Source organism: Lycium ferocissimum, chromosome 4, assembly GCF_029784015.1.
Source record: "Lycium ferocissimum isolate CSIRO_LF1 chromosome 4, AGI_CSIRO_Lferr_CH_V1, whole genome shotgun sequence".
Lineage (NCBI taxonomy): Eukaryota > Viridiplantae > Streptophyta > Magnoliopsida > Solanales > Solanaceae > Lycium > Lycium ferocissimum.
The window spans coordinates 27,027,817-27,040,949 of NC_081345.1; the positions used below are offsets into that span (position 1 = coordinate 27,027,817).

The 13,133-nt window shown below is 34.6% G+C and overlaps 1 protein-coding gene and 1 long non-coding RNA gene across 2 annotated transcripts; one reads left to right on the forward strand and one right to left on the reverse strand.

Annotated features, from left to right (window-relative positions):
* Positions 1–892: 892 nt before the first annotated feature.
* Positions 893–3,489, reverse strand: LOC132052042 (3-ketoacyl-CoA synthase 11-like). The gene is made up of 2 exons (XM_059443382.1): positions 3,320–3,489; positions 893–3,087 (listed from the first exon to the last, which is right to left on the reverse strand). The coding sequence occupies exon 2, from the start codon at positions 2,769–2,771 to the stop codon at positions 1,233–1,235; it is 1,539 nt and encodes a 512-aa protein (XP_059299365.1). The 5' UTR covers positions 2,772–3,087; positions 3,320–3,489; the 3' UTR covers positions 893–1,232.
* A 4,831-nt stretch (positions 3,490–8,320) lies between these two features.
* LOC132054518 (uncharacterized) lies at positions 8,321–10,258 on the forward strand. Its single transcript, XR_009414315.1, has 3 exons — positions 8,321–8,480; positions 9,340–10,098; positions 10,175–10,258. It is a non-coding gene; the product is annotated as an uncharacterized LOC132054518 (long non-coding RNA).
* The last annotated feature ends 2,875 nt before the right edge of the window (positions 10,259–13,133 follow it).

Below are 13,133 nucleotides of genomic sequence, written 5' to 3' on the forward strand. Positions count from 1 at the left end.
GTGATATTGTTCACTTTTGAACTTTAAACCTTGTCATTAGGGTCTAATGCTTACTTCCTCGTATACTTTAACATTCACCAGCGTTCTGGAGATGTGATGTTTGCCTAGAGTGTTACTACACCAACAGGCCTAATTTTCTAGTTTTTTCAAGAATTAAGTAGAGCCTAGAATTTTACTCTCCCCATAGAAATTCCACTTTCAGATGTCTTACCTTTTTCTTCTCTTTCACTAGCTGCTTGTTTGAAACAGGAAAATACAGGGAAACACAGGCCAAGGTGTAAAAAATTTCCTCTCCCTTCATTGATTTGTGAAGAAGAGAAAGAGAACTAAGTTGGCCCTTGGATTCCTGGTTAATGTAAAAGGTAAAATATTACTCCCTCTAATCCAATTTATGTGGCGCACTTTTCTTTTTAGTTTATCCCAAATAAAAATGTCACATTTCTATATTTAGAAACAATTTAACTTTATGAGATGATTTACAACGAAACAAATATCTAAGACTTATTTTGAATCACAAATTTTAAAAGTCTTCATTTTTTTCTTAAACTCCATGCCTAATCAAATGGTGCCACATAAATTGGGACTTTTATCTTTTCTCTCCGCTTTCATCTAAAACCACTTTCTCCATTATTTTCCTCTATTTCCCTTTCCCATTTACAAACAAAACAAGAAGGTAGATAATTTTATGAAACTTTATCCTATTATAAACAAATGGATAGATACGTTTCAACATTTTTCTTTTTTTTTTCACCTTCAACTTCACCTAAATGTTCTTCCAACAAAGAAAAAGAAAAGGTGAATTGTGCTCCTTTTTCTTTGGTATCTTTTCAATGAATAGGGGAATGTATATCGATGAAGCAAACTTAGTCTGATAGCAATAACACACAACTGATGAATAATGAATATGAATTTCTAGGATAAATGATGAATAAGAAATAGTACATGAATATCAACTGATAGATATTCAACAATTACCCCCCTGAATTCCAAATTAACCAACAAGTCAACGACCCTAAACTCAATATTCAGAAACATCAGAAGACTTACTTGATTCTCATAACAAATTGAGAGCAAGTAGAATTCCCTATCTAAGCTTCTCAATAGAATTAGATCAGCTATAGACTAGCTTTAGAATCACAAGGAAACAACTGAACAGCACATGCCAACTGAAAAAGAATAATCACCCGCATTTTTTGGGAACACTAAGCTAAATGAAAGCTCCATTTGGATTGTTAGATTTTTGCAACCCTTGGAACATCCACAGGGAACTGGTCGATCTCATCCATCCACGGGCTCTTCTCCTTGGCTGGATTAATCGATCGTAAAGCTTTCCAAACTGCACTGTTACATTTGAACCCTGAACCAAACGCTATCTGCCAAGTTCGGTCTCCCCTCTTGATCCTTCCCTTAGCTTCCGAGTAGGCCAATTCGTACCAAAGGGAGCTGCTTGAGGTGTTGCCGAATCGATACAATGTCATCCTTGAAGGCTCCATGTGCCAGTCAGTGAGTTGCAGGTTTTTCTCTATTTCATCTAACACAGCTCTGCCACCAGCGTGAATGCAGAAATGCTCAAAGGCCAATCTAAAGTCTGGGATATAAGGTTTGATCTTCATCTTCAACAGTTTTCTTCCCACGAGGGTGGCGAAGAAAAGCAACTGCTCGGACATGGGAAGCACAAGAGGACCCAATGTAGTGATATTGGTTTTTAGAGCATCGCCGGCTACTGCCATCAAATCCTTTGACAGTGATACTCCAACTTTTCCATTGGGATCTTCCATTTGATAAACACAAGAAAAGCACTTGTCATCGGAGCCTTTGTGAGTTCTGACAGTATGGACCAACTGGTACTTTGATCTTCTTCGCTCAGATCCTTTGTTGGAGAGCAATACAGCAGCACCTCCCATCCGGAATAAGCAATTTGGAAGGAGCATCGATTTCTCAGTCCCAAAATACCAGTTCAGGGTGATGTTTTCCATGCTGAGCACCAAAGCATACGTATTGGGATGGACTTGAAGAAGATCTTTTGCAAGATCTATCGAGATTAAACCAGCACTACAACCCATTCCACCAAGATTGTAGCTAACAATGTTCCCACGAAGCTTGTAATGGTTCACAATCATTGCAGACAATGAGGGGGTTGGATTAAACAAGCTGCAGTTTACAACTAGAATTCCAATATCCTTTGGCTTAATACCGGTTTTAGCAAGGAGCTCATCAATGGCACCAAACATAACAATCTCAGCTTCTTTTCGTGCTTCTGCCATACAAGGATTTGGTGGTACCCTCAGCACAGCTTCAGGGAGATAGGTTGATTCACCAAGGCCAGACCTCTCAAGAATTTTCTTTTGGAACTCAAGAGTTTCATCAGGGAATGAACCAGTCAACTTTGACCTCTCCATGAAAATCTGCCTTGTGCATTTCCTAGAATCTTCAGGCTTATAGCACGAGAAATTAACAAGATATACAGGGCGAGGACGGGTTAGGAAATAGAGGGTGGACAGGAAGACCAAAAGGGTGGAGCATATGACGACGGATATGAGATTGAACCTAAGCTGCTCCCAAAGAATATATAGGTCAGTGGGCGAGAACGTAGAGAGTTGAGCAGCAAGGATAATAACTAGAGGGGATAAAAATAGGTACATTCCATGGGTAATGAGGTAATGATATCCAAGTTTCACATACTTGAGCTTCACAGATTGTTTGAAATCAGGAAAGTTTCTGGAATAAGAAGGGGGGTTGTTGACTTGCGCTTCTTGTTTGGCTTCACTCATTTTGATGGAACTCAACAACTTTGCACTACCCAACTAATAAAATCAACAGTTCAAGGGCAATCAAGCCCTTCAAACAAGAATGGGAATTTTTAAGATCAAAGGTTATTCACTAAAGATAGACCTAAAGTGCAGATTATAGGAGGTTTCAAGATTGAACTTTTTGTTGATAAATGATTTCAAGATTGAATTTTTATGAGGTCTAAGGGTTTAACAGCAAACAAGGGTTCCTAAAAATAGCTAGATCTAACAGGAAATAGGACTTAAGACCAAGAATTTTCAAAGGAGTACCTCACTCAGCCTAAAATTAGAGAACTTCCTGCAAGCAAAATAAAAGAGAGCAAAACAAAACAAATTTCAATCAGACTTCATGGACATTAACCACCTTACACTACAGTCAAACATAAGATCTAGCACAAAACCCCAAATTTCAAAAGCTTAAACGGGAAAAAAAAGGAAAAAAAAAACAACAACAAAGAACACCACTTCAACCAAACATCTATGGAACTAAAATAATCAAGAACTAACAAAACCATAGATCAAGAACAAACCTTTTTGTCAACACAGACAACCCCACAAACAGGCCTCCACGGAGAATCCTATGTACTGTTAGAGAGAGAAGAAAAAGAGAGAAATATGATGGTTTTTGAAATAGATATAACCAGGGTTTAATAAATAATAATAAGTGCATGGAGCAGGCAACAATGAGAAATTAGAATAGTTGTACACTTGCTTGTGGGGCCTTTGTGCAGCAGCCAAGAAAGTGGGGTTAAGGAAGGAGGATAATACAACAGTGGAACATTAAAATGGAGGGTTGAGATGCCAAGTTTGGTTTCGTAAAGGATTTTGGAATGTGGCGATGAGCCTATCAAATTTGACCACTGATTTTGTTGGCAACGTGCTAATGTGTTGTTGGGGCTAGTGGCAGCCTGGCTGCCAGAATCTAGAACACTAAAACAACTTTTGGAATTTTCTTTTTCTTTTTCTTTTGTAAATTTTCTTGTTTAGTCCTATTATTAATCAACTTAGAAAAAAAATAAAAAAATCAACAAATTGGGTTCTATTTTTTTTTTTTTTTGTTCCCCTTCTGAGTTGTATCTTGGATGATCCTTCCTTATTATGCTATTTTTTAACAATTGACTTAAAAGTTAGGAGTAATAAGTACTCCCTCCGTATCAATTTATGTGATATAGTTTGATTGGACACGGAGTTTAAGAAATAAAAAAAAAATTAGAATTTTGTGGTCTAAAATAAGCTAAAAAAAATTGTGCGGTTATAGATCATCTCGTTAAACGTAAAAGATAAAATTTAAAGTTAAATTGTTACCAAATAAGGAAATGTATCATTCTTTTTTAAACAGACTAAAAAGAAAAGTGTATCACATAAATTGGGACAGAGGGAGTATTACTTTTCCCTTCGTTCAATTTATGTAACATTATTGGACATAATGTTTAAAAAGAAAAGAATGACTTTTGAAATTTATAATCTAAAACAAGCATTAAACGTTTGTGTAGCTATAGATTATTTCAGTAAAGATAAAATAAAAACTTAAAAGTAAATTTATGATTTTTGAATATACAAAACCATAATTCTTTTGGCACAGAAAAAAATAATGTATTGTATAAATTAAAATAAAGAGAAAATTAATTCAATGAGTACTTCAATTAACGGTATGAGTTGCATAATTCAAAAAGCAATTTCGAGGAAAAGTAACTTCAAGAGACCCGTTGAAGATGTCGAATAGAAAATAACCATTACGAATGCGTTTGGTTAAACTAACAAGTAATTGATAGGAGTAATATTATGTGTTGAAAAGTACCAAGTATTTGAATCTAATATTACAAATATTTAAACTTAAATAAAACAATTGGTATATTTAAACTTAAATAAACAATTGGTATGTTTGATAAACAACGTTAATAAGAACCTTTTCAATTTAAATGACTGTGATACTCTTAAATTTATTTATAAGAAGTATAAATCCAAAAGTATATTTACGTAAAAAATGACGAATGATAAAACGGAGGAGTTTAAATTGTGTTTTGCTGTTGAAAATGTGAAGGCAAATAAGAATATAATGAGAGGAGGAGAAAATCTATTTTTCAAAAGTTGGAACGGGAATTAATTTTAAAATTAAAATTGGAGGGTCAAAACCATTTTCACCCAACTTATAAAGTGAAAAGAACGATATTATGGACAGTGATTGACAATTTTGTTAGTAAAAAGTATTACAATATTGATACAAAGCAAAAAGATAAAATAGTAAACAATTAATCATAAAACCGTGTCGTGGCAAGCCACGATTATATAGGTAGATGATCACTTTTGGGTAGTAAAAACTGTCATAATTTGGATAATAATGACCGTTATTAATGTTAATCGACTCCTCACTTCTAGGGGATGAACTTGGACAATTATCTAGTAAGCATATTTGGACAATTTCGAGTAAGCTAAAAAATACTTTGCAAAATTGTCGTTCAAAGGCACTGGTCTTTCATTTTTGCCCATCAAATTAGTGGTGTTTAATTTTTTGTCGCTTTTGACAATACTGGGGTTGCGGGTTCGAATCCGGCTCAAAAAAAAAAAAAAAAAGGAATTTCGCAAGAGTTTTGCATGTAAAACTCTATCGTAAGGTAGGGTTTGAAACTCTGCCCGAGGCCTAATTTTGCTACGAAACTCTGCCTTGCAATTTTTTTTTTTTTTTTTTTTGATCGAGTTTGGTTCAACCCCAAAACTCATGGTATTAGGCGAAGGGCAAAAATTAAAGACCACCAATTTGAGGGACAAAAATTAAAGACCGGCGCCTTTGCAGGGTAATCGTGCAAATGACCCGGGGTAAATCGACTCGTTTTGCCTACAAAGCCCCATTCTCATGTGAGCGAGGCCACTCCCTTATTTTAGCCCATTTACCAACCTAATAAAGGACTTTTCATTGTAAAGTGGAAAGAAGAACTTTCCACCGCATATGAGGGATATTTTGCATTTATAAGGACAAAAGACCAGTGAGAAACAAAATAACACACGAGAAACTTTGACTTTGCATTACCAACAAAGAAATTACTCTCCATAATCAAGGGCGAGCGGTGTACAAGTAAAGGGTTCAAATTAACCCCTTCATTAAAAAATTATCGTTTATACATGGTTAAAATTATAATTTAGATATATATAGTAGATGTTGAACCACCTTTGGCTTCTTCGTGAGTTTATTTTTTCATATTTTGAACCCTCTTAATAAAAATCCTGACTCCGCCACTGCACAAATTTCCCCCATCCAATTATGTTATATGCCAATGATAGCAAAACTATGTTGGCTTGGCTAATGTTCAATTGTTCATATCCAGTCATACTTCATAATTGCAACAATTTTTAAAGCTCGTGGGGTTTCTTTAGGAAAAATCATTCCCATGTGCTAATTACTAGTCATGATTAAGTTCAAACGTTCTTCTTTGGCAATTCGTTTGTTTCTTGTTGGTATGAATATCCTTCACGGATAAGCTATGATTTGTTTTAAAACAAACTACCAAACTATTTTTTTTAAATATGAAAATTTACTACAGCACAAGTTATATATTTATTAATTCCGGCGAGATAACATAGTATAGATATCAAAGACTTGGAGTTAGACGTTCAAGTTAGTTGAGTTGTTCAAACGAACAATTCAAAGTCAAAAGGAGTAGTAGTCGTTATTTTGGTTGTCAACATCAGGGGTGGAGCCAAGTGTAACCGGACAGAAAATTACAGTGTATATTAAAGGTTAAAATTATTTTTTTATGTATATATGGTAGGTGTTAACCCTCGCTTTTCAGATGTTTAGCATTTCTTCATATTTTTGAACCCCCTTACACAAAATTTTGACTCCGCCACTGATCAACATTATGAAGAAAAAGTGTGACCACAGTAACATGTGTTGGAATTTCATACTATATATTAATCAAGCGTGCATTGAATATTTGACTATGAGAATATTTCAATAATAAAGTCTTTTCTTCGTAGAAAAGGATGGCATTAATGGACGTGTACACGGTTCACCTATCCATCTCTCCACGATTATATTCGGTCCCCACGCCCTCGCTCAACAAAAAGAGTGATGGAAATGGCCGTGGAGGAATTTTTTATTTTTTTATTTAAGAGGATTTAAAATATATATATTAAAAAAAAATCTAGGGAGTTGAAGATCTACTAGTAGATATACATAAAAAAATAAAATAAAAAATAAAAAATTGAACTTATTTACGGAATTCGGATGGACCCCAATATAATTCTCTACTTCTCTACAAAAATTTCAGAATTCAGAAAAAGCAATCTTACTGGTTCATAGTCTCTGTTTTCATCTTTCTCATGGTTGTTAGCCACCGTTGGTAGGCATCGGAAAACCATATTAGGGTTTGTGCTTGCGGAAGAGAAGAGAAGAGAGAAAATATTGGGTTTTACAAAAATGAAAAAGAAAAAAAAAAAAAAAAAAGGAAAAATCTGGTGTTACATATATTCCTGCGCTTAAGAGCCGTGAAACACAATTTTCTTATTTTGTGATTAAATAGCACAAGGAAGAGGTGTTGAAAAAGTGATTTTAGAGAGTTCAGATGAGTAGTCCTAATAGAAATGGATATAACAAAATCTAAGACAATATTGAGCGGCAATATCAGAAAACTTGTTCCAAATAAATTTCACTGATAAATTCAAGGGTCAATAAAGCAACCACCAGGTCACCAAACAAAACAAGAAGACATGGAAGTGGGTTATAAGCACATCCTTTTTTAGCGAATATAACAACGCATTTCCCCAATCCAAAAAGCTTAAGTATTAGTCCTTGAACATAGGACACAAGATAATAGGCCATGGAAAACTTGTCGCAAGAATCGGTGCACAATTTTTTTCGCCGCAATATATGGGTTATCCTTGACAGGTGGACTTGCAGAGAGTTCATGGAAGACACTGGAATAACCGAACTGCAGACTAAGGGAAGAGAGTACACCTGGACAACCTCAGAGCCTTGAAACGTCACAAATCTATTAATTGTGGTTTCAATATAATAAAAATTATTACTTTTAAATTTTGATTCAAATGATGTGAACATATTCGGAAAAACCTTTATGATATACTACAGTATAATAGATCGTGCCCACGTTTACGCTAAATTTGGATCTGATTCTATTTGGAGTATGTCCACAGTAACTTGTACCATATATTATGCTTCGAATTTTTGATTGAAGTAAGCCATTATTTAAGCCAATTCACTAAAATAATACATTTTTTTGAAAATTCACAGAACTAGAATAAACGTATTCCTGAGTAACGTATTAGGTATTATTTTATTAAAAAAACTAACGACCCCATGTCTCCCTTCCTATTCGTAAGCAAAAAGCATGAAGTGGGTTAACATCGTTAAAAGATAATACGCTACCATGGGTAATGTATTATGGATAATACGTAACCCGGACTGGAGGTAGTAGTTTTCCCTCTTTTAAAACGATGTCGCATGCTTTAAAAACATATCTTCCTCTTTTTAAAACATATCCCAATTCTCCTTAACCCTAAACCCTCATTCCCAACCCATACCATAACTATAGCTGAAAAAACAAAAATTCACTACTGATTTTCATGAAATTCACAAATCATAGCTGATAAACTTTCAAAGCTTTGTATTATTTGCGATTATCTTTGTCAATAATCATTCGAAAAGCTTGGGACGGAGTATTTTTTTCTTTGATTGAGGTATGTTTTTCTTCACAAAAATCATTTGTATTTTTTCTTTGATCTCTATTTTGGTTTTTTTCTTCCATATTTTGTGTTCTTGGTGAATACCCAGTTACTTGTATGTATGTACACGTGACTGATTTTATTTTCTTGGGTTTAGGATTTTAATCTTTTAAATGAAGCAATATCTTGTCACTCTCTGTTCTTTTGTGCAAAAATGTGTAGGTATTAAAACTAGCTAATGCTTTGAGGAATTTGAAGCATATTGGGAAAGTTCCTGGAGCTTAAACTTAAAGGCAAAAATTAATGATGTTATCTTGAATGTGTTTCGGATAATTGTGTTGTTGAAGAGAATATTGATTGATTTAGGTAGTAAAGTTTGGCAAGTAGTAGCAAAAATCACATGGGGTTTGATCCATAGGATTGAGTGGGATCCATGATTGTTCAATTTTAGACAGTAGTTATCGGGTCTTCTTTTTTCACTACTGATACTCTTGGGTCATGGTTCCTTTAGCTTATATTTCTATAGAAACAAGTTATATAATTGAAGCTAGCTATTGGGGTTACTGAAAAATGTATTGAAGATCAATTTAATACCATTATTGTCCTGTTTGAGAGTTCTTTTTTATTCAATTTGAGCTTCAAAATGATTCTGGTTACTGACCACTTATTCCAAACTGCATATGGGATGGATAAATGTATTTGAGCAGAATTTGCATTTACGTTGCAATTACGATTATATTGTCCAGTTTATGGAGTATCTTACATCTGTTTTATAGATAACTGCTTCATATGTTTGTATTGATAAGGTAATTTTTCGTAGCTATTATTTGGGATTTATTTGTTTATTATTCTGAAAATATTCACCTGTGTATAGGTACTTTCTTTATGGCTAGTAATAATGCATACCAATTGGATCCTGGTCCACTTGACCCATCTGTATTAATTGAACAACTCACCCATAGGTCACGAGATAGATGGGATGGCAAAGACAATATGGTTCTGAATACAAGGAGGTGTGATGGAAAGTTTTGGGACCTCGTAAAGAAAAATTCCATCAAGCCATGAGTTTTAGAAGTGATTAAACTATCTGGATTGTACTGTGTTTATAGATCTCAGCGGCCTATTGTTGACCATGGTTTGATTACTTCACTGGTGGAGAGATGGCGTCCCAAAACTCATATGTTCCACTTTAGGATGAGTGAGGCGACGATCACCTTCCAGGATGTAGAGGTGTTGTATGGTTTACCCGTGAATAGTAATCCAGTACTTGGGATTGAGCAGACAAGGGACAACGCTCATTAACAAAGTATTTGTGCAAGATTATTAGGTTTTACTCCAGTTCCTGGAGACATCAAATATAGTTGCCTCAAGGTATCTGCGCTTAATACACATATGCAACGTCAGCTAAAGTTGCCGGACATGAAAACACAGGATATAGTTAATCAAATAGCTAGATGTTGTATGTTTTGGTTGATTCTTTGGTACGTTGATGGCAGATACATCTGGTAGTTACTTGAAGCTTATGTACTTGCCTATGCTCGAGGACGTTAATGCGATTGGGTCTTATCGCTGTCTTTGTAATGCCTCACAGGGTAACCAACATGAGATAGCAGAATTCCTACCACTACTACAGGTATACCTAATAAGTAAACAAATTGTGTTCTATATTTCTTCTAGTTTATACTTACCTAATTATATCTATTCTTCAGGTTTGGGAATGGGAGAGAGTTACAGTCCTCATGCCCCATATTGTAGCACAAAGGGATACACAAAATATTTTTCTATCCGGTTTATAGGGGTTTGCTACTAGATGGTTTGCACGTTTTAGTTGGGAAACAAAGATGCATGTGTTGAAAGTTTTTAGGGACGCACTTGATTCTTTGACAGAGGATCAAGTACAATGTGGTATTAAATTGATTTTAATTTCATGTAAATTATGAAGATTTATTTGATTTTTTTTTCATGTATTTTATCTGGGAACTATATTCTGATGAATTAATTGAGAGCCTTCCCGATTATTGTCGTGTTGGACGAGACATAGACAACCTAATCCAAATCGTTTGTTGGGATGTGGTCGAGGTTCACTTGCCTGATCGAGTTATGAGGTAATTTGGGTTGATACAGGAGATACCAACTCCATTTCCATTTGATTCCATACATTTTCACCACCATCGTCGCGGAAGGCCGAATACAAATTGGGAGTTGGAGCATGCACAATGGTTGCCTTTTTGGAACGAATGGCGTCAACGTGTTTTTAATGGCATGAACCACTTTACGATGACCCTACCTTATTTGGTTCAAACACATTACTCGACTTGTTATTGGTAATCCTAATCCACGTATAGAGACAAAAGGTTATGTTCCTAATTCTCGACATATGAAGCAATGGTAAGTGGTGCATATTTATTTTGGTTCAACAATCCTTTAAATTATTTAAAAACTAGCCGTAGACACCTCACCTAGTGGCTTTGCAAAAAAAGAAATGTCTAAGTCAGTTGCTCAGTTTATGTATGTGCAACTTTCTGTTCAATTACTCATACATATGTATTTCTTTACTTAGAAATTTATCCTTTTTCCTTATTAATGTTTTCTGCCTTCACTAGGTTAATTTCCCACATTATGTATCCTTTTTCCATATATGGATACTTGGATTGCACTTCCATTCTGCAGTTTACTATTTAGGAAGCTCACTAAATGATTTTTTTAAAGTCAACATACACCAATTCAAATGCGCGTTGACGCCCAAGCCACGCTTTCCTGTATGTCACTTAATGACCAAATTTATTAATCGGGTCCCGACATCTACTACTAACAACTTGTAGGATTTTCTATTTAAAAAGATGCAATCAAATTGGTATCTAGGTTGGTATGACCTGTCTTAAATTGCCTCACATCTATGATTATCAACATTCTTTCCTATCTTCCAAAGGTTATGTCCAACATTTCGGCCTCGAAGAAACCATAGACAACCTGATCACAACCCATAGACTTTTGTTTGACGTTAACTTGAACTCTTTATTTTTGCGCAAACTCCAAATCGTACGGCCCGTTAAAACTTCTTTGCTAAAATACATATTTTTTTCCAAGTCTTTTTGGCATCCCGGACCAAACCGAACAACATCTATCTCGGATTCTCGTGTAGAGATAAAATATCTTCCTTGTTCTCCAATGTCGTAAAGTAGGGTATATCATGATATGGAGTTTCGGAGTACACCATGACTAATTGATTATGAGGATATTACCCAATATTATTTTGAAGTAAAATATATCTTCATCAAAGTTCACTTTCTATTTCACTCTCTTCATCATTACAAGGATTGTCGCCCTTGAACCTGATCTTAGCATTTGCATCATTATACAAATCAACGCTGGCCTCAGCTTCTCTGTGGAGAAAAGGAAGGAACCATATTAATAAATTGTAGTAAAATTGTAGGATATATAAGAAAGTTTTTTCTGTAGGATATATAAGAAAGTTTTTTCTCTTAGCAGAAAATTTATACAAGTACTAACACATTTAAAAGTTAAAAAATGCAACAATTTTGAGGTTTCTAATAAACCTGTTCTAGCACTAAATAATAGTGCAACAATTAAAAATATGTAAAAGTGCAACATTTGGTAGTACAAATATCTTCTGGGAGTACATATAATTTGACTAGTTTATTTGTTGAAGATATATAAACACAAGCTATCGGAAAAATATAATTTGTTGCTTTACCTGGCCTCATATTCTCTGTGGCTACTACTAATATCTCTTTGACTACTTGAGCCTTCATCAAATGATCGATGACCATGTCCGTTTAGACTGCACCAAATGATTGACGGAAACCATGTGTTGCACTATATGATGACACATTGGTGTGAGATTGATTATAGAAATTTGGATTGTCGTGCATCGGCAATTGCTGGAATGATGGTTGAATAATCGGTTTTGCAAAATGAGGCTGACTGGCCATAGCAGATCCATAATTTTGAGCCAACAAATTCATGTGATAACCATGCTGACCACTCATTTGAAATACATTATTTTTTGATTTGTTGACTTGGTCTTTACGTAAATCTCCAAAATATTTATGTCGATCTTATCCACAAATTTTTGAGGTATGGCAAAAAATTGTAGCAAGGACTGGTCATTCTCAATTTTAAACTCAATGAACCTTGTATTGTTACCTTGAAATGAGCATGGATATTTTCCAGAAATATCGATTTGAATATTTTCACTATCTGTCCCCATTTTCTCATGCAATAGTTCAACCAATTCAGCATAGTTCGTTGAAATAGACATGCTAACAATCATTTTAGCACCTTCAATATACCTGACTCCGTTCATTTCAGTAATTATTTCGCCACCCCAATACAAACATCACATTATGTTCAAAATTGGCCATCTTTACTCCTACACACGAAAATAAGACACTTATTATCATTAATATAATAGAAAAATAAATTAAAACTATAGTTTTATTTTAACATATTGCAACATATTTGATTTAATTAACTCATACCAATTAACTCGTACCTGTTGAGTTTTTGAATGTTGTTCCAACAATAGAGCACACAAGTAGAAGCTTTCTTTGAAAGTTGTTGGAATATGTTTGAACATTCGTTTCATACATTATATTTTATAATGATCTGTGGTTTTGTTCGAAAAGTATGAGGAAGAGGGACTTT